Genomic DNA, 23,214 nt, shown 5'->3' on the forward strand with positions numbered 1-23,214 from the left:
AACAATAAAAACCCTTTTTCGTTGCTCAGACAAGTAGATATAGAAAAATAAATTGTATCTGTAAAATTACTGTCAATAAATAAACATCAATATGAACTGTACATTAGATCTCAACCCTTCCTAGACATCCTTGTATAATATGTAATATTTTTAGTAGATAAAGCAAAGCAACAACAGAACACATTCAGCAACATGATTCACTTTATCCGACAGGGAGCATTAAACACAGAATTAAGCTACCAAAGGCAACTGGAGGTCATCTCCTTTCAAAACAGAAGGGACTCTTAAGACAAAGCTAATTCAAGGGCTGAACCAAAGGGTTATGACATAGGTTAGAAAACCCTTTAAAGATCCTCTCAGCTCTTTGACTTTATGATCCACCAGTTCTACATCATGTGCTCTGGAATAATCATCAACATTCTTCATAGTTCAATGTGTTCTTTAAAATGGGAAGGAATAATTCAAGAACAACACATTCTCCTTTAAAGCAAAGATTCCTAGCCTATCACTATGAAATCTTAGAAACTGTAAGCAAAATTCCGCTCTATTATGCATGGAATACAGACATATTTACAGGGTCTGGATTTTCAAAGGGACCTAAAAACTTGTGTACTACCAACTACAGAATGTAAATACATTACAAATGCTAACTCGATGTGTCTTCAAATTTCGTGGAATTAAAAACAAAAGCTGTCAACAATAACAGTAATAATCTACTTGGAAAAGTAACTTCTTTGTCACCTATAAAACACAATAAAATAAATTACTTAAGGAATAATTATACTTTCTGACATATGTTTATATTAAAAATTAATGCTACATTTATAGTTTTACCAGCTTTCCCAGTCATCGTACTAAGGTAATTCCTTATATCTCTATTAGCATTTTTCCCCTCATTTTCTCTCTCTCATTAATGATGCGGATGACTTTAGCACATTCACTGTATTTCACTGGAGGTCATATAAATCATGATATCGAGATGCTTCACACTGCACCCCTCTTCTCCTTCCTCCAGAGCCCTAGTCACTCACTTTGAATCCTGGGGCACAGGTGCACTTTCCAGTCACACTGTCACAGTCTGCCCCATTTTGGCAGCTGCAGATCTGCTGGCAAGCTTCCCCGTAGAATCCAGGAGAACATGTCTCATTACAGTAGAGTCCTGACCAGCCTGGCTTGCAGGCACACTCTCCAGACATGGGGTGACAGCTGAGAGACATGGATGAAAGGAATAAGTCACTTTGGGGTAAACATGACACCCAACTTCTGTGCAAATGTTGCTTTAGCAATGATCACTAAATGTGTGGGTAATTCCATGCAGAATAATTCAAACTTCATTCCCAGGCTTGGTATGATTTAATTAATTGGCTGAAACCTGAAGGGTACTACAGAAATGTTGTATGAAATCAGCATCATCTCTAGCAGGGTGTATTACAACCACATCCTTTTGTCTGAAATTCTTTTAATTCTCTTAAATTGAACGCACTAATTTTGTAAGAGGTCAACTCTATGAGAGGAGCTTAAAAAACTCCATCCAATGGACAATACCAAACCAGTTAACTAGTATGATGTCCCAGGAACACCAAAAGCAGTGACCTTGTCAGCCTGTTTCTCCTCTCAGTTCCCTATACCTGGTAGCTGGCAGCTGTCTCCACCTGAAACAGCAGCCGCATTGACCCACCAGGCAACCAGCTGTTGTTCCATAGCAAATGGACATATCAGCTGCGCTGAGATGCACGCGTAAGTGAGTTGACACAATAGGGCCCTCTGTGGCACGCTGGCTCAAAACACATGTGCTTCTCACCACGAGAAAATCTTAACAATCAAACGAGTTCTCCTGACAACTGGAAGACTGTTTAAAGATGGTCTTCTTTGCCTGATGGAGCTAAAACCCTCCCCTTAACTAGGGCCAACAACAAACACCTCTGTCATATCCAGACATTTGCTAAATGACCTCTCATCAGAGGACTGTTCATAGATTTTCTACTCTTGGAAAGAATGACAACCTGGGAGGGATGAAGATTGAGGATGTAATCCCAGTTCTCCCACTACCTAAGTAGTCTCAGTGAAATACAGCTTCCTTGGGCCTGATGTCCTAGTCTGTCAAGTGAGGGTCTCAGCCACGCCTCATAATCTTATATCCTATATTCCTCCTCCCCCTTGTTCAGAAAATTCCTGTGGGTTGAACAGTTTGGTGCTCATTTTTGGAATTTTATTTAAATACACTTTTAGACCACTGCTGCACCTTAGTGTTCACAGGCAAAGGCCTAGAAATTCATCAAACACTCAGAAAACATGGCATGAAGGATACCTAAGTACAGTTCTAAGTATGAGGTGGTTTCTTGAGTGTAGGTTTAGATTCACAGGACCAGGGCGTGAGTCTCAGATCTACTTAGATCTACTCAATTCTGCTTATCTTCTATTATCCTTGGGGCAATTGCTTATCCTAGAGCAGTCACATGGAATCTCCACGGCATCTCAAACTTAACATGTCAAAAACTGAGCCCTTGGGCCAGGCGTGGTGGCTCAAACTTGTAATCCCAGCATTTTGGGAGGCTGAGGCGGGCGGATCACGAGGTCAGGAGTTCGAGACCATCCTGGCTAACACAGTGAAACCTCGTCTCTACTAAAGAATACAAAAAATTAGCGGAGCGTGGTGGTGGGCGTCTGTAGTCCCAACTACTCAGGAGGCTGAGGCAGGAGAATGGTGTGAACTCGGGAGGTGGAGCTTGCAGTGAGCCAAGATCACGCCACTGCACTCCATCCTGGGGACAGAGCGAGACTCTGTCTCAAACAAAAACAAAAACAGAAACAAAAACAAAAAAAACTGAGCCCTTGTTCTTTCCCTCAGTATCTACCCCTAATTGTCCAAATTTCTGTAAATAGCACCATCAGTCACTTAGTTTATCTAGGAGTTATTCTTTTTTTTTTTTTTTTTTTGCGATGGAGTCTTTCTGTGTCACCCAGGCTGGAGTGCAGTGGCACGATCTCAGCTCACTACAGTCTCCACTGTTCAAGTGATTCTTCTGCCTCAGCCTCCCGAGTAGCTGGGATTACAGGCGTGTGCTCCATGCCCAGCTAATTTTTGTATTTTTAGTAGAGACGGAATTTCACCATTTTGGCCAGGCTGATCTCGAACTCCTGACCTCGAGTGATCTGCCCGCCTCAGCCTCCCAAAGTGCTGGGATTATAAGTGTCAGCCACTATGCCTGGCCTAGGAGTTATTCTTGATAACTCCTTCTGCCTCATCACTAGAATTTAACCATTCTAACTCCAAAATATATTTTGAATCCACCCACATCCCTTTATCTTCACTGTCCTCATTCTGCTCCAGCCAATGCCATCTATCTCCTCACCTCCTGAACAGCCTTCCAACTGTTGCTGCCCATATCCACTCATGACTTATCACCTAAAGAGTAAATCATATCATTCTCCTTCTTAAAACTCTGCAAAGGCTCCCCACTAACCTTAGAAAAAAATCCAGACTGTTAATATTGCTACAGTGACTATACAATTTATTGTCTAAACCAGGGCATTTTTAAGAGTGAAGAGAGAGCTGCTAATAATTATACTAGGACAACAGGCCTAAACCAGACTATCCTTGTGAAACCTGATATACAATCACCATAAATACAGCCCGTGGGGCCTCATCATCTGGCCACTGCCTACTCCTCACCCTCTTCTTTCATCATTATTCTCTCTTTATTGCTATGCTTGACCACATTGGATTTCTCCCAGTTTGTAAAAACATCATTTTTTTTTTTTTTTCAACTCAGGGGCCTCCACATGGGCTATTCCATGTTCTTAGGATGCAGTTTCCTTACTCTCTGCCTATCTCTCTCCAGTTTGTCTTTCCAGTCTCAGCTTAAATATCCCTTTCTCAAAGAAACCTTCCCTGTCCACCCAAATTGAAGGCAGGTCTCTCCACTTACACTCTTCCTTACCACCCTGAACCTTCTTCTCATCTCACTTTTCACAATCTATAATTCTGTTTATTTTTCCAGTCCGTTAATGTCTTCCTTCTCTTCTACACTGTGAGTTCCAGGAGGGCAATAATTAAATCTGTTTTGCCACCTTTCACGGGCACATGGTAGGCCCACAGTAAATGCAGATTGAATAAATAAGTGAAAATGCCACAGGTGATACAGAGTGGATGTGACTCCAGGGATCTAGCTTTCCCACATTAATCTGCTTCTCCCTGACATCTCAGAGTCACTGAACAATGTTAAATTATACTCAGTATATATGTATACAAAGGGGAAGATTTCCTCTAAAATTCATTTTTAAAATGTCAAAGTCTTGGCTTAAAGGAAATAGCCATTAATCACAGAGAACAACTCATGAATGTCACCATGTTTGTGATGATATTGTAAGTGAATGCACAGACCAGGAGTCAGCATTTACTGGGCACTGAGTAAGTCTCAGCAATGTGCTGAGCACCATTTAGTTCAGTCCTTACAACTATCCTAGATGGTATGAGCCCATTTTATAAATGAGAAAATAGAAGCCTAGAAAGGGTAAATTATTTATTCAAAGTCTCACACAGGTAGTGAGGCAGAATCAAACTTGAACCCAGGTTTGTTTTTATACCAAAGAAAAGGGAGGTTTGCTAACAGCCTGCTAAAGGGACCAGACATGAAGGAGAATTGCTAAGATTTAGAATTTGGCACATATAAAGGGGTCAACAGGATCAGTAAAAACAAATATTGTGCAAAAAACAGGGAAATTTTTAAGTTTACTTCAGTAAGTCCTTACATTTGATAAACGGAAAAGAAATATTTCAAGTGATGGATTGGTTTAAGTAGCCTACCTTATCTTAACATATTGTAAAACAAATGATATTTTTGGTAGAAAATACTACTTTACATTGAAAAGTAGAAAATAGTATTCATGGTGTAGACAAAATGTTAAAGAAAATAGACAATTTGGATGACAAGGAATTCAACAAAGCAAGAGGAGGCAGGCTGAGAAATTGATATTCAATGCCCCCCAGTGAGTGTTAGTGCAGCACACTGGTTTTCAGATTGATTGACACCAAAATTAGTATTCTGCAATTTATAATTAGATGTAGGAAGCTAGAGCACTTTGGAGGTATTTGATGGGTTCTCATGCAGGCAGCTTAATTGCTAATGAGATTTACATGTTGTTGTAGGAGCAGCAGTTTGGAGGCTGAAAGGTGATATACTCATTACCTGTTTTCTGTGTAAAGAACAGATTGCTTTGTGTATGTGAAAATAGGATTATACACATATGGGAATAGTTGTCATTTTATAAACACATATAACTATACACATATATTCCAGGAAACTGTTCAACTTAATAGTTGAATTACAACAAAAGTCCAATACTATATAATATTGGCTGAAACAGTCATTGAACTTCCTTTTATTCATTTCCTTAGATGTTATTAATGATCAAATGTAATGACAATTACGTGACATTTGCAAATAGGCACATCCGGATTGTCCATGGCTATTAAATGTCTTTATTACCAAAAGCAGTTAATCTATCTCTCTACATTGCATGTGGAATATTATTAATTCTCAAATTTTATTTTCTTGTTCAAAATCATTTCCACCATAGCAGTTAGTTTTCAGTTGAAAAGTCCAGGTCACAGTGAATATCTTTAGGCTCAATAATACTGCTAAAGTTTAAAATACTAATATTACTTATAAATATATTTAAATTCATTTCAGCTGTATGATAGATTGCAAAATAAAAAAGGCTACAAATTTCTTTGCAACACCTCCCATCGAGAGGTGGGGTATATTGAATCTGGACTTGGTTAGATGACTTGCCTTATCTAAAGGGATATTAGCAAACATGACATAACCAAAGGCTTAAAAAGTGTATGTTGGGGGTCTGTACTGTCTTCTGTTTTAGAAGCCAGTCACCATGTGAAAAAGCCCAGGCTAGCCTGCTAGATACTGGAGATGTGTGGCTCAGTCACCCCCATCACCCAGCCAAATGCCAGACATGTGAGTGAGGATATCCAGGACCAATCAGCCTCCAGTTGATCTGCCAGCTGAACACAAGGAGACCAGCAGAAGAATCACCAAGTTGAGCCTAGCCCACATAGTCAAGCAAAAAATCATCAGTTAGTAAATAATTGTTATTTTGTGTCATTAGGTTTGGAGTAGTTTTTTTGTTTGTTTGTTTTTTAATGCTGCAAAAGCTACCTGATACAAACCCTTACCCAACTATATGGCTAAAATATATGTCAATGTGTATATCCATACAACTCAATATATACCTAAAGACAATGTACATTATTAATTTATACTGTATTTGTTATCTCATTAATTATAATGGAAGGCTTTAGTATATCATAAATTATGTAACAGCAAAGCTCCACTTGCTTGATAAATGATAAGGTGAAGAAACTAGACTTTCAATTAATACAAGGATTCTATGCCTTGGATTCTATGCTTTTTGGTTTGAAGGGACCTTGGGCTTCCAGGAACTTTACACATAGAAGTTTAAGATATAAAAACTAGACAGATGGCTCCAATGATTAATTCAACAAGATAGAGTCATATAAACAACATTAAACTTGTTTTAATAGAAATTTGTAAAAGCTAATCTTTAAAAATACCTTTCATGATTTACAAAATCATGAAAAGACTGATTTTTCAAAAACATTCGGATTATTTGGTATACAATATTAGACAGATTTTAGTGTTATTGATCTATGTAATTGTCAAAAAATGTCATGTACTTCTTTGTTAACACATATATGCTTAGGTACATATGACCTATGTCAAAATTACCACAGTATTGCCATCAATTAACTAAGTCTCCACTTTGCACCTTGCCACTACTAATATGGTATCCAATTCCAACAAAACCAACATGCTCTCTGCTTCTCCAATTCTTCTCATAGCAGAGCTCTTCCTTTGCATAGATTTATTATTCCATTTGATTTCAGTTGTCTCTACATACAACGAAACAGCACACTGGTGTAATGTTCTTAGTTGTCACTACATGAGGCTTACTTTTTGCTGCAACAAGACTTACACTGTAGAAAAGGGACCCAAATTCATGACTTGTCCCTAATCCTGCCAGCTCCTTAAATATTAGAGAGTTGAAAAACAAAACCCTGTGGAGATTATTCATTTTTATTCCCCCAAATATTTATGTAAACTTGTCAAGTAAAGAAAGGCAATATTTTCCAAAGAAGAAAACAAAAGTTAACTAATGTGGCTTACAAAGTTACTTGAATCATATTGAGAATACACGTCTTTCATATGTCCCACTAAAATGTATTCCAGCACACATACACATGCGCGCACACACACACACACAGAATGCAAACTCTATATTTTTGTTACTAACAATGGTTTAAAGAAGAGACCAACCACATGCTTTTGTTTACTTTTAACTTCTGTGCATTTTGGATTTGATGTGGCTACAAGTTATCTTTCAGAAGTATAAATGAAGTAACAGCTGTGCTGAATGCAAATAAAGTAATTCTAGTAAGATCTGAACTGCTATATAATGCACTACATTTTTGTCAAAGTCAGCTTTTCCAGCAGTCTGCAAAGGAGGCCCAGAATTCTAAGTTATGTGTATCTGGTCCCCGGGGGAGGGAAAGAAGAAACAGGGGTAAGAAGATATTTTCAGGGCAGACAAGGTACAGTAGGGTGGGTGGGATCATGGTTTCCTGTTCTCAAATTCTTGGAGAGGTTTTTGAGCTAAAAGTCCCTTGTGAGTTCTATGTCAGAGTAATCAATTCGAAAAAGATATTCCACATGTGACAGCCACATGTGAAACACTTTCGCAAAACTTCCACCAGTACACTTCCTCTCTCTAGCCTTTTTTTTTTTCTTCCACAGATGTGCTGTCGAATAAAAGATGCTGCAGTAAGAATCATTTTGTGATATTTTTGCATACTAAACTTGGCTGAACTCCTTGTCTCTCATTGCATCTTTGCTTCTAAGAGAATGTCACAGAATCCCTTGCTTAAAAGAAAGTTCTACTAACCTCAGCAAATTTTGTTTTTATCAGTGGTCATTAATACAGAATAGAATTTGCTATCCACCAGTAACCATCGAACAATTTTAGCACCTCGGATGTGGACCATCACGCATTAAGTTACAAAGTCTTCCTTTTACTTGGCGATTCCTGCCCAGAGTAGCCTAGAGGCAGGAGGGTGCTTAGGGTGAGAATCACTCTATCAATCCCTCCTTCCAAATCCTGAAAACCGAGGTTAAAACTTTCACAGGACCCGTCCTTCCAGGGGAAGCTGACACTCACCTATGAGTGTTGTCCAAGTGGCAGGGACACTGTTTGTCACATTTGATGCCGTAGAGCCCCTCAGGACACAGGCGTGCTTCACAGCGCTGGCCAGCAAAGCCTGCTTCACAGAGGCATGCGCCGCTCACATGGTAACACTTCCCTCCATTGACACACTGGCAGGTCTCAGCACAGAGAACGCCATAGCTCCCAACAGGACATTCATCCTGGCACCTACCAAGCAAGAGGCAGGAGCAAGAAGAAAGATTAGTTAGTGCCGTGTGAAAATAAATGGTTGATCCGGAATGGATTTGTTATGCACAAATTGAAGCTGCTTTTTGCTCTTGCAATTATTTAGTGATTGTCCCATTACAGGGATGAAAAGCGTTAAGATACATTACTCTGGCTACATATTGTAGTAACAGCAGCATGACCTGTAGAAAACAAAAACAAAACAAATAACAACAACAACAAGATGAAACCAAAACAAAAATAGGAGCTTAGGACATGAGGTATGTTTACACTTAGTGCTTGCCAAAGTTACATAGCACTTTAGTAGATACTAAGAAAATGAGAAAAGAAATTTTCAAATGTTAGTCCATATTTATGAAATTTCTAAACATACTTTCCCAATTCCAAAGAGAAAACTTTGTGTCAAATTTGAAACTAAATTTTAATTCTCTTGGCTTTTATGTGGACATTAATTTTTAATCTTAGCCACATTTCTACTCTTATTCAAAGCTGAATGGTAATCATTCCTCCTCGGTTAGAAAGTTCTTTAACTAATAAGCCAAGCCCTCTTTAGATCCGGGAAACTCTGAGCTACCAAAATCAGACGTCCTCGATTCCAGCATGGGAAGTGCCTGCCAGTAGGAAGGCTTGGAGTTTTCTAACACGAAATGTTTGGCTAGTGGGGTATTGCCCTCTGTTGGGACGAAGGGCTGCCAAATGGCAAGGAGTAAAGATTAGCCCTCAAAAATTCACTTCATTGTCTTTTTAGAAGTGTCATTGGAGCTCTGTTCAAGAGAAAGGATATGCTCTAGGTAAGACAAATGAGGTGGGAAGCTGAGTTGCTAGAGGGAATCGTGATAGAAAAGAGAAAATGATCTCTCATTGCTCCATGGAAAGCACAAATAGTTCTTAGACTAGCCAAGTTTCTTTTTGACGAGGCCAGGTGACTGGCTCTCTGCAGCAGAAGGAGAGCTTTCTGCCAAGGGAGGGAGACAGGGCTTTGCCCAGCCGAGCACTCGCCACAAGAAGGGTACACTTTGTCTTGGCAGCCACTTCCCATGTGGCTCTCAAGTCAGGCCAGAACCAGAGTCAAAAATGTAGGTCAGCCTTGCATTTTTTAGATCTGTATATGTGAGCAGCAAGGCATAACAACAAATCCAAGCACACTTAAAATAAACAGAAAAGAAACATACTTCAAAGAAATAGTGTTTCCACAAAACTTTGCATATTTTTAATGATAGGGTGCAACAAGTAACAGTACCAGGGTGTGAGGAATTCTATTTTAGTGCAGAGGACAAATCTTGATACTTTTTTTTGAGACAGGGTCTGCCTCTATCACCCAGACTGGAGTGCAGTGGTGCCATCATAGCTCACTGTAACCTCGAACTCCTGGGCTCAAGTGACCCTCCCACCTCTGCCTTCCTGAGTAGCTAGGACCACAGGCACTCGCCACCATGTCAGGCTAATTTTTAAATCTTTTGTAAAGATGAGGTCTTGTTACCCAGGCTGGTTTCAAACTCCTAGACTCAAGTGATGCTCCCGCCTCAGCCTCCCAAAGTGTTGGGATTATAGGAATGAGCCTCTTGGACCAGCCCCTTCGATGCTTTTCTGGTTACCTCTGGCTCTAGCATATATTTAATGTGATGGAGACAAGGAAAAGAATCTCAGGTAAATTTAGTTTCACAGATTCTAGACATCTTCAGGTGTATTTGTCAACAGGTAAAACCTTCAACTGCTCAAAAAACCATCAGAAAAATTATGGAGTAATTGAACTAATTAATACTCAGCATAAAATAAAATGTGTGCCTAAAAGTTATACATGGGTACACGTATTTTTGGACCAGAGTGTATTTTTAAAAGGTGCTCTTTATTTTTAACCTGTAAGAAGCTTCAATAAGCCAAGTCATTTAGTTTCTTCCTTAAAGATGTAAACTTTAAGGAAGTAAATGCTTAGGTACAATAACGTGGTCTCATTATGGCTCCTACTGAAGGCTGTCAGGACAACTTTTCAACCTGTCTGTTAGATTTTGTCGCAAGTCAGTACCAAAAGGAAAAAGGTAAAGATAAATAATATTACTTTCTGTCCCCTAAAAGGATTTGAAAACAAACCCAAATGTTAAGTTTTAAACTATCTTCAGGATTTCAACTTGGTAAAAACACAGCTTTAAAAGTGGTTGAAAGTGGTATAGATCGGAAGCCTGGGAAAGTATCTGTTACCAAATTACAGGGAACCAGTGTGTATGTTTTATCATATCTTGGCAGAGACTTCCTTTCTCAGGAAAAATAAAATCTATAATAGCTGGCCTTGACCCACATTTACCTTTCTAACCTACAATTAAACACACTACTAGTTTGTATTATAAATATAAAACAAAAAGTCCTATTTGAATGTTACTTACTAAAGCAGCCATTATTTAAGCTGGATTCATATTCCCATTTTATTTTTTGTCAGTGTTGCACTTGTAGGACAATCCTGTTAATAATAGTTCTGTCTACTTCTATCTGCCAAAGGAAAATGGTAGGATATCTTTCTAGAAGTATATATTTTCCATCTTGAAAATAAACATAATCATGAAATAGCTGATGCCTGTCTGATTGGCTGCATTACAAGTCTTTATGAAGCAGTTTTATCTCCTTCTTGGTCCCTTTATCTTCAAGAAGCACCATTTCGCAACAAATTTTACGCCCTTAATGCTGCTTCTGCGGTTCCAAATGGAACAGAAAAAGCTCTCAAAAATCAGTAAAATAGGCAACGCATTTTCTTAGGACAGATAGCAGAAAAGTAATAAAGATATAGCAATAAATATCAGCCACAGTAGAAATATGGAAATTTGGGGTTTCTAATTTTTTTACATTTCAAATAATGTCCTGGAATTGGTAAGAATGGATAAGCATTAAGTAGAGATAAAGTATTAACACATCAATTCCCAAAACCAATGAGAGTCATAGACTGGTTTTAATATTGTTTCTATTATTATGTTGCAAGTCATTGTGAACTTAAGGAAAAAAGAAGTGAGTTAACGTGTAAGGGGTGACAGATACCACTTTCACACCTGTCCTTCTGAGCATGTCCTTCCCTAGAGTGATTTGAATAGTTAGGCCAAACCATGATTTACTGTGAAAGAACAGCATTCTTCATTAAACCTGGAATCTATGAATCAGCTGCCTACCTTTCTAACATCTGGAACTGCTGCTCTGGGGGAAATGTAAAAAGCACTGGGAAAGAGCCAACATTTCCACGCTCCTAGACACAGGAAAGAGTTCCTCCATTGACGACCAATGCTGCATTCCCCCAATTCCTGTCTATAATTTTTGACTTCACCTCCTTTCACCCACATTTATCTTCACCTTCAAGGTACTATGGAACACAGACTTGGCAGAGCCGTTTTGGGCTTCACCTTAATGGAGTTCATCTCTGAGTCATGCATCCTTTCATCCAGCTGATACTGAGCACCAATCATGTGCATGGGCCCCTAATAGGCTGTCGCAGGACCCAGAGTGATTCTATGGCAGCACCATCGGCATTTGAAACTCTTTTAACCCTTTCAGAAGGCGTTTTTTGAGGATCTGGAAACTATCTTCTCTTCACTCTTACTTGACTGTGTCATGTTACATTTACTCACCACAATATCCTCTCAACCTTTCCACAAACCCCAAAGCCTTTTATTTGGGCATCCCATGCACTGCTCTGCCAGCCTACAGGGTGCCTGTTTGGATTTTCTTATTTCCCTCTGGTGGGGAGGACTGTCCCCACATCCTGGGAATTCTGTGCAGGCTCCTAGGGCCAGCAGCCCTCTGCCCTAACCTCACTGATCAAATTTTGCTGACTTCTCAAAACAAGGGAAATGGCAAGTTAAGACCCAACCTATCAAGGCCTGTCTCCCCACACCTCCCGCCATAGACTGCCTCATGGCCATTCATTGTTGTCTTTTCATAGCGACAAATGTGTTTGTTGTGTATATGTGTGAACTATAGAGCACAGACAGGGATGACAGCTGAAAACAGGAATGATGTCACTGGCTCATCAGAAAAACAATAGTTACAAGAGCAGCAGGTCGAGAAGCAAGTTCTCTCTTTACTTGCCTTCTCTTTCTCTGGCCCCTGGCCTTCCTTGGCTCAAATGTAAAATTTATCTGAAAATTAACTGTTATTCTCTTTCCCTGTACTCCAGATTCAATAGGTATAAGCTCGTTCACCTTGTATGTTTATTGTTCTTGTGCTGCCTCTAATTTGAAACTTAAATCCCTAGAAGGCAAAAAAATAATTATATTGCCATTTTAGTGCCCTAAAATATGACAAGAAACTATTATTAACATTATGCTTGGTCTTGTGCCTCCCTTATCCCAACTCATTTTTCTATAATAAGATGTGAAATGGATCCAGAAATTATCGGACAGCCTAACCTATCCAAAATACAACCTAAAACTAGGATGTCAGTTACAAAATCTGAGTAGTCCAATTACATGTTATAAAAACTGTGTACTAAGGATGTCAATAATTCATTGCATGAAAAATTAAAGGAAAAATATGTAATTATATTAGCAAAAGACAAAAAGTCATTTAATGAAATTAAGCAGCTACTATTAACAAAATTTTTAATTAAAAAAGGGATTTAAAAAACTACTTAAGAATGAAGAAAATAATTTACTAAATACCAATAGCAAACATGAAACTATACTGAAGCCATTTCCAATAAATTTGGAAACAAGGCAGGGATTTTTACTTTTATGGCTGTTTGGCAACATTAATTTGGAGGCTCAAATTTATGCAATAATTCAAGGAAATGAAATAATCATTAGACTAACTTATGTTTATTTGTAGATGATATGATAGTATAACTAAATAACTCCAGCGTTTGCTAAAAACAACATTAAAATTACCTTAAAAGTTTGATAGTATGAATAAATTAAAAAGGAAATAGTCAAAAGCAAGTTTTTCTTCAACCAGAAATATCCAATTAGAGGCAGAAATGAAATTTTAAAAAATTACAAAATATTCAGAAATAAATTTAATAAGAAAGTACAGGGTCTAAGTTGGAAGGAGGAGGGAACAAACATGACAGTATCTTATTCAAAGTCATAAAATTAGACCAGGATTTTAGAAAGAGAAAAAATTAGGGAAAAAAAGTTGAAGGAATTCTTAATTCAAAGACATCATAAAAAATAATGATACCTAATATTTATACAGCTCGTAAACGGCACTCAAACTGATAATCACTAGTATTTACACAGTTCGTAGAAATTGCTCTAGAATAATAATATCTAATATTGGTAAGTTCCAGGGCTGTTTTAAATGTTTTAACACACTAACTTATTTAATCCTTATAAAAACTCTAGAGAGAAGCACAATTATTATTAGGATGTTACAGACAAAGGTGTTTCCAACACCTGTAATCTTAGCACTTTGGTAGGCAGAGGCAGGCAGATTGCCTGAGCTCAGGAGTTCGATACCAACCTGGGCAACACAGTGAAACCCCATCTCTACTAAAATACAAAAAATTAGCCTGACGTGGCAGCGTGCGCCTGTAATCCCAACTACTAGGGAGGCTGAGGCAGGAGAGTTGCTTGAATCCGGGAAATGGAAGTTGTGGTGAGCCGAGATCGTGCCACTGCACTCCAGCCTGGGGGACAAAACGAGACTCCGTCTCAAAAGGAAAAAAAAGTGTTTCCAAGGACACATTGACCTAAACCTAGATTCCAAATAATTGTTTTTAATCACTATGACCTTCTGCCTCTCAGGTCTCTTCTCAAATCCTACACACACATCCAGTGAGCTTGGCTACCTAGTCTTCCAGGACATGACAGATTCAAGAGCATTAAAAGAAGGATGCACACATCAAGTTAAAAACCTTCTGCAGAGCAAAGAATACAATCAACAAAGTGAAGAGCCAACCCACAAAATGGGATAAAGTATTTCCAAACTATCCATCTGACAAGGGGTTATAGGTTGGTGCAAAAGTAATTGTGGTCTTCACCATTACTTTCAATGGCAAAAACCACAATTACTTTTGCACCAACCTAATAATCAGAATATATAAGAAGCTCAAACAATTCTACAGGAAAAAGTGTAACACTCCAATCAAAAATAGGCAAAATATTTGAAAAGACATTTCTCGAAAGAAGACATACAAATGGCAAACAGGCATATGAAAAGGTGCTCAACACAATTGATCATCAGAGAAATGCAAATCAAAACTACACTGAGATATAACCTCAAGCCAGTTAAAAATCGCTTATATCCAAAAGACAGGCAACAACAAATGCTGGTGAGGACACAGAGAAAAGGGAACCCTTGTACACTGTTAGTGGGAATGTAAATTAGTACAACCACTATGGAGAACAGTTTGGATGTTCCTCAAAAAACTAAAAATTGAGCTACCTTATGATCCAGCAATCCCACTGCTGGGTATATATCCAAAGAAAGGAAATCAGTATATGGAAGCGATATCTGCACTCCTATGTTTGTTGCAGCACTGTTTACAATAGCTAAGATTTGGAAGCAACCTACGTGTCTATCAACAGACGAAAGGATAAAGAAAATGTGGTACATATACACAGTGGAGTACTATTCAGCCATAAAAAGAATGAGATCCAGTAATTTGCAACAACATGGATAGAACTGGAGATCATTATGTTAAATGAAATAAGCCAGGCACAGAAAGACAAACATCACATGTTCTCATTTATTTGTGGGATCTAAAAATCAAAACAATTGAACTCATGGACACAGAGAGTAATAGAATGGTTACCAGAGGCTGGGAAGGATAGTGGGAGGGTGTGGGGGAAATGGGGATGGTTAATGGGTACAAAAAAAATTAGAAAGAACAACTAAGACCTACTATTTGATAGCATAATAGGGTGACTATGATCAATAGTAACTTAATTATACTTTCTGAAATAATTTGAAGAGTGTAATTGAATTGCTTGTAACTCAAAGGATAAATGCTTGAGGGGATGGATACCCCATTCCGCATGATGTGGTTAGTTCTCATTGCATGCCTGTATCAAAACATCTCATGTACCCCATAAATATATACATCTACTATGTGCCCACAAAAAAATAAAAATAAAAAAATTAAAGAAAAAGAAGTAGGGTGTGCAAAGCGCTCCGAGATAACAGTTTACCATTAAATACAGAGGACGATAAACAGGGGCAGTAAGACCCACACGAGCACAGCCATTTTTTTCCTGTTTCATGTGGGACCAGAGGGCGCTATAAGATCTGACTCTATCACCACCACACAATATAATGATCAATATTCTTAACAGAATACTGAATCATAAGAAAGTAACTTTTTCCTTTTGAAAGGTACCTAAGTACACATCCCATTTAAAAATAAATCTATCCCCAGGTACTTACAATGTAAGTGGCAGTCCTAAACACTCAACTCTCTAGAATGACATTTTCATCGTGGGTTCTGAATGGCTGATATTTTATGGTCTTTTTTTAGTGCTTTTTCTGTTATCTTCAATTTACCATTGCTATTTATAATTCAGTTTCTATACACTGAATTGGGATAGAATCTGTCAAACACACTGAGGCTGTATAGCTACTTCTGAAATATTATGGAAGAGTCATGGACACATGGTATTGAAGATGCTCCCTGGACCCTACAAACTTTCCTTTCACATCATTATGAACAGTCAGAGAAATACAAGGGCATCCCTTACCGTTCCCCTGTGTATCCTGGACTGCAATGACATTGGCCGGTGGCAGCATCACACGTCCCTCCATTATGGCACTGGCATTCTTGGGAACAGTTCTTTCCAAAGCGACCCTCAGGGCAAGGCTGACCACACACTGTGCCCTGCATTCAAAAAGACTTGGAAAATTAGATGGGCCTCCAGCCAGGGAAAGACAACTGATGGAAGAAGAAGAAAAGAGAAGAAATAGAAAGGAGGGATAGGGGAACAGGGCTGCAAGAAAATTAGATTAGAGAATTTTAGAGCACATAAACTGTTCATCATCTTTAAAATATTAGAAACACTGAATTGACTTAATTACTCAGTAAGCCCAAATCTCAAGATACATTCAAAGATGGCTGAATGGTAATGTTAAGCAAAACCCATATTAAAAACTGAAGTTTAAGACAAAGTTACATCAAATTATTATGGCAACCTAAGGAATGTATAAATCCTCCTAAGTGTTCTTCCTTGTGTCTTACACGCACAATAAGTCAACAATACTTATTGAGCATCCATTACATAAACGGCAACATCTGCCGCACACAGAATATCCAAATGCTTTACCATATGTTCTAGAGAAAATACACGTTTTATCATTGGCTTTATTTCTTAAAATGTAGCATAGCACAAGATTGAAATTTGGGTACCTGAATTAACAATCACATTGTGGAAGAAAGACTTCTAAAGGAATGAACCTAGACATTTATTTCAGAAGAAAAACATTTTATTTTCAGCAGATTCAACAAGCATTGCTGAGCCAAGATCAATAGGAAAGCTTATTTCCTGGGGAGAAAAACCCAGAGAATAACTTGGACATTTCTCCTCACCCTAGAGACTGTCCCTCTTGTCAAGCACAGTCATTATATTTACTCCAGTCCCTCATGGATAAGAATAAGATACTGTACCAGTAAGTCAACGAAATACTGTTTTCTTCTTCACTTGGCTGTATCACTTGGACTCATAGCTTCTCATCTATTTATTGGAGTTATAATTGGACAAACAACATATCCCAAATAACAGGGATTTTTCTAATGTTTTTAACTATTGGAAACTGTTGCTCTGTCCTCCCTCTCTCTAAAAAAAGGCAGACTGTGGGCACTCTGAAATTGGAGGCTAGTGAACACCAGATGGTTTCCTAAATGTTTATTCTGGACAGCATAAGAAAATACATTTCCTCTAACTCCTGGCTACCCACAAAGGCAGTTGGTGTGCTAATTAAGTCTCCTCTGGTGGTTTCCAGCTATCTACAAACAGGGAAATTTCTGCCACAGACTCTAGGAATGGAAAAGGCCTTTGAGAGATGATTCGAATCAGCACTTAACTGAGAATCATCTACGTGCCTGTGTTGAGCTAAGCACCGAGAATCAAAGATAAGGTAACAACCCTCAATTAGCTCACAGTGTGGGGAGGGGAACGGATGTAAAAATCGCTCTAGTGTCTCCACTCTAGCCAGACATGGTATACTTAGTGTGGGGTAAAAGCATGACTGTAGGAATAACATACTGAAGGTCGGTCTGTGGTAAGCAGGGGTGAAAATTCTCACTCTCCCAGGGCCTGACTTAACTGCCCATAATGGTCCCACATAAGCTTCAGAAATGTGCAGAAATATTTTCGTGCATAAGGATTAACAATCACAAGCAGCTTTAAAGAGGACATGATTTCTCTTAGTTGCAATACAAAGGTATATGTGTCTAATAGGAATATATATTCATCTTTGAAAAGCACCTAGGATGACAGCACAAATAACATGTTGTAAAGAAGAAGTATAAGTTGAAAGCTCAGCTACACAGGAGAAAAAAACAAGCTGAAGCATTTTTGAAGCAGAAGTAAGGTAAGGGGCCCAGGACACAGATAAAGAGGTGAGGGGAGGCTCCGTTTGGCTGCTAGGGAGGGGTCCATCTGTCCACGTACTGGGACTCATAACCCAAGCCTGTGGGTACCATTAACCCACATCCTGACCATCCCAACTGAGAAGAGCTTCAGCCTCAAGGCAAGGCAACTCCACAGACAATATCTACACAGAAGTCCTAGGAGTAAAAGACCTGCAGTTCCTTATCCAAAGATCATGGGGTTCTCAACCCTCTGCTGCTCCAGCAAAATACTTTCATCGCGAAAGACCAACGTTGGCAAAAGGCTGAGTATAGGAAATGAAAGAATAGAAGGAGTCAAAAATAACCCAGCTTCTTTACCTCAGACAACTAAGAGAAAAGTGTTAGTTTTAACCAGGACAAAAAAAGGTAGATGAGGAGTAGCCTTACAAAAGGCTTGGGTGTACAAGTTTGGATTTATTAAATTTATTAACATTGACTCTGCCAGGCCTGCTCAAACCTGCTCAGTCCTCCTTAAATAGCTTCTTTTTCACCTTGTCTTCATCCTCAGGCGCTCAATTAAAGTTCTCCTCTCTCTCTAACTCAATTGCCTCATGCTGTTTCTCCATGCTTTGGCTCCAGAATGAACTTTGTCTGGGCTACCCACCATTTCTAACCCTCTCAGATCTGATTTTTATTGTATGCTTGTCCCAGTGGCCTTGACATCTTAAACTGTTCTTACTTCCCGAGACGCTCATGGAAAAGTGGACTCCAGTTCTCCTTTGTTCCATAGCCACAAGAAAGGGCAATACCAGACCAATTCTACTCCCAGGTCTGGCTGTGGAGACTCTAGCTTGGGCATTGCCCAAAGAGACGGTGGCTTTGTGTCTATAGGTTATCAATGTTGGGGTGACAAATATAAATCTAAGCTCAAGGCAGGTAAGATCAAAATCTAGGAAAACCACAAAGTGCTTCTTAAAGCTATGGGTCTGGATGAGATTGCCAGAGTGGATTTATGGTGAGAAAAGAGGGCAAGACTTAAACCTACAAAATCCTGTAATGAAGTAGTATGCAGAAGAAGGGGGATTAGGAAAAGAGATCTTTGGTATGAAAGGTAAGAGACGGGATGATTAGAGAAATAGAAGGCAAAGGGATTAAGGAAGGGAGGTTGGTACTCAACAGAGTGAAAAGCTTTGGAGAAATGAAGCTGAATGAGAACAGAAGAGTCTTGGTAATTAAGTCCCTTGTAACCTCTGAAAGAACAGCTTCAGCACTGTTCATGGAAACAGAAGGTGATAAAAAAGTCAATCGCTCTGTTAAATAGTTTGTTAATGAAGGAAACAGATATTGGTTGCTCACTCATCTGCCTTCAAGCAGAAACAGGCACAAATCAACTCAGAGAGATGACATCAATATTATTATATTTCCTGATTTCAGATGTCTAATTTGAAGCTAATTGTCACTGTGAATTCTACATAACTCTAAGCATGTGAAATTGCTACATGAAGAAAGGGTATCCTCATCAAAATTTGGAAAATATGTTGAATAGCTTCCTCTTGGATTATCACACTCAAGGCTCTGAGAAGTCCTGCAATACTTGGTAAATGTGGTTTACCTCAATGTATCCCCAGATTTATATGATTTTTTTTTCACGTGACACTTAAACTGTTGAGAATAATGTTCCCAAAGAACAACAGCAACTCATGGAACAGAATTATGAAATGATTACTAAATAAATCCAGTGTTTATCAGCACTGACTATCATGTGAGACTGGATATTTGTCTCTCTTTTTTTTTATCCTCAAGGGAAATGCAGGACAGATGGCCAGTACCCTTTACACGACAACCTTCAATGCACTTCAAGTCTAGGACTAAATCACCTTCTTCTGTCTCCTCAGAACTGAAGAGTTTCAGATTTAAAATGGCTTGAGTCTTTCCAGTTTTGGACTCTTCAACCATCATGGTAACTTTCTTTTGTGCTAAAGTCTCCTGCATGTGTATGCACTGAGTATCCTGGAATGGGTGACTTTGGGGTAGGGGCAGAGGAGGTGGGAAGGAAGCTTACCATCCAGCCAGAAGGGCAAGAGCATTCTCCAGTGACGTGATGACACACTCCTCCATTTTGACAAGGGCATCTCTGCTCACACTGTGGACCATGTTTGCCAGGAGGACAAAGATCCTCACAGCTGAGGGATTAACATGTGACAAAGGACACTGTTATTTCCCAGACACATGACCCTCGGGTTCACAGGCACAATGGTACCCAGGATCCCCAAAATAGACAAGCTTTCTGTGTTCAATAATTGTTCATTTAATTAATTAACATCAAGAACATTAATCATATTGCCTGGAAGTGTCTTTGAGGAGTCACTCAGTCCTTCTCTTTGTTTTGGGGTACTTTCTAATAAAGCCATTTCGGTTTGAAGAGAAGCTGTCCTATCTGAGAACACTGAGGAAGAAAACTGGCCAAACACTCATTGATGACAAGAACTTTTCATGTAACTCTTACAAACGGCTTGTGCTCCAGTTTAAGTCTACTTTTGTTTATGTGTTTGTTCTATTCCCAAAGAAAATTGAGATGTTGCACATCACACCCTTTGTGCACATATTCATCATCAATTTTTTTTTAATTTTTAAAATTTTACTTTAAGTTCCAGGATACGTGTGCAGAATATGCAGGTTTGTTACATAGGTGTACACGTGCCATGGAGGTTTGCTGCACCTATCAACCTGTCATCTAGGTTTTAAGACCCGCATGCATTAGGTATTTGTCCTAATGCTCTCGTTCCCCTTTCCCCCACCCCTCAACAGACTCCAGTGTGTGATGTTCCCCTCCCTGTGTCCATGTGTTCTCTTGTTCAACTCCCACTTATGAGTGAGAACATGCGGTGTTTGGTTTTCTGTTCCTGTGTTAGTTTGCTGAGAATGATGGCTTCCAGCTTCATCCATGTCCCTGCAAAGGACATGAACTCCTTCTCATCATCCATTTTTGGTGTTCTCTCCTCCTGACTGACAAGTTTCCCTTCCCTCACCCACCCAGGTGTCACATGGCCCTTCTTCTCTAAGCCTTTGTCTTTCCTGCTCTCCTGGGAAATCGCTCCAAGTTTCCCAGAGCCCAATTCAATTGTGGCCTTGATGAAAACCCATAAAAGCAATATTAACAATTAAACAGTTTGAGATAATCATCAATTCTGAAAATCAGGGCTTTCTAGGCTAATACAATTTTTTTCTTTAGCTCCACTCTACAGATGTTTAACACTGTTGGCAGGAAGTGTTTACCTAATCAGCCACATTTTGTTTTTTCAAGTTTTAGTTCTGTGATTTATAAATGTAATTTTCTCAGTAAGGGAAGAGGATTTTTCTATCTCTTACTTTTTTTTTTTTATAGCAACTTCTGCCTCTTAATTCTGTTGGTGAATAGAAGTGAACTGAAGAATGCCCTTCCCACAAAATAAAGACAGTGGAGGTTAAGTAGTTGCTTGAAAGTTCCTCAGAAAGAATTAAACTATGTGTGTGCACATAATCTACATAGATGTAATACGTATATCTTTACATTCACAAAGCAATATGTATCCATGGGCATTAAATAATGTACGTATGCCTAAGAGTTAATCTTTTATTATGGACTATTTTTAACACCTTCCTCCTTTTCTCTTCTAATGCACTGAACCCACCCAGCTTTCCCCAGCTAATTAATTGCCACAAAGAGCGAAAAGACATGGACCATTAACAACCAGCAGTACAAATGAACATAATCTCAGGTGATCCAAACAGAACCCCAAATATGCCCCAACAACCCCCAAATAGTGCCATTCAACACAACATCCTGACGGACCCTCTCTCTTTGCCTGCTAGAAGGAAAGCATGGAAGCTGGCCCTTAGATTCAGGCTGGGATCTTATGTCCAAGGGCCAAACAGCAGCTGCACCTAGTGGCCATCACTGCTGACCTCTATAACTGTGCCTGCAGCCTAGACCCATCAGTAACTCTTCAGGCAGCAATGCAAACTGAGGCACAAGAAATATGATAGCAGCAGCAGCATGAATGGAGAGGGTGCGTGGGCTCTGCTGTGCTGCTGGGCAGCATGTGACTTACAAGGCTCCAGTGTATCCTGGTGGGCAGCGGCATTCCCCTGTGACGTGGTCGCAGGTGGCTCCATTCTGGCACTGGCATCTCTGATGACAGTCATTACCATAGGTGCCCTGCTCACAGCGGTCCTCGCAGCGCCAGCCCCGGAAGCCCGCAGCACAATGACAAGCTCCGGTGATGGGGTTGCACAGAGCCCCATTTTTGCACTGGCACCGGCTGGTGCAGTGGGGACCCCAGTGATCACCATCGCAGGCTGAAGTTGAGGAGAGAAACAGTGGATATCAGAGCATGGGTGTGGGTGAGGGAGAACCAGATTTCTTCTCCTCTTGGGGAGAATGGCTTGGTGACCTCTCATCGCCATTCATTAGCTGGCCATCAGGGCCCTGGCCCCAACCCATGGCAATGCTTCACAAACTGGTGCTCAGCACCAACTGGGCCACCTCCTGTCACTCCATTGCTTAATTATCACTTCATTGACAATCATGTCAATAAATAAATAAAAAGTCTCCATGCCTTTACTCAGTCTGTGTTCAGCATCCAGAGTGTGGAGTTTGATGTGGCTAGAGAAATGGGCCAGGGGAAGAGCTCAGGGGTTCTGCAAGGAGAGCAGGCTGGCTAGGCAGATGGGACTTTTTTGCATATTAAGGGGTTTGGATTGCATCTTGTGAACAAGGGATTGGTAGTGAAAGATTTTAAGAAGGGAGAGCACAGATTTGCCTCCTCCTAGGTGTGTGGAAGGAGCTGACAATGAGAGGCAGAGAGATGGAGCGGGAAAAATGGCAACAGTCCAGATGACCATCACAGGCAGTAACCATGAAAAGGGAGAGGGGACACAGAGTCAGAGGTACTGGAGAGTGGACTGACCCTGCTACAGGTCTGGGCCAGAGTCCTGAGTCCTCTAAGAAGCAAACTACTGATCTGCTTTTAAGATATCAGTCAAAACATCTGTGATTGGAAGGTAATCTGAATTACTGACCAAAAAAAAAAAAAAGAAGGGCAGGAAAAAAATGGACAAATATGCTCAAATATATTGACATATTTAAAAAATAAGACAAGCCTGAAGCTGAAAAATGCAAATTAAATGAAAAGATAATAGGCAAACGAAACCAGGTAAAAGACAAAGGAAGAAAATAGCATTTGAAAGATATATTTAAAGTGCAGTTCCAAAGA

General features: G+C 39.5%; 1 protein-coding gene across 1 annotated transcript in view; it reads right to left on the reverse strand.

Annotated features, from left to right (window-relative positions):
* The window catches only part of MEGF10 (multiple EGF like domains 10), a 171,908-nt gene that overhangs the window by 42,151 nt on the left and 106,543 nt on the right, over positions 1-23,214 (reverse strand). Inside the window, exons 6-10 of the mRNA XM_032156537.2 lie at positions 22,051-22,297; positions 20,022-20,142; positions 16,134-16,270; positions 8,254-8,466; positions 1,032-1,206 (exon numbers count right to left, since the gene is read on the reverse strand). Of these exons, the coding sequence (XP_032012428.1) occupies positions 1,032-1,206; positions 8,254-8,466; positions 16,134-16,270; positions 20,022-20,142; positions 22,051-22,297 (893 nt within the window). The remainder of the gene's footprint in view (positions 1-1,031; positions 1,207-8,253; positions 8,467-16,133; positions 16,271-20,021; positions 20,143-22,050; positions 22,298-23,214) is intronic.

Source organism: Hylobates moloch, unplaced genomic scaffold (assembly GCF_009828535.3).
Source record: "Hylobates moloch isolate HMO894 unplaced genomic scaffold, HMol_V3 SCAFFOLD_6, whole genome shotgun sequence".
Lineage (NCBI taxonomy): Eukaryota > Metazoa > Chordata > Mammalia > Primates > Hylobatidae > Hylobates > Hylobates moloch.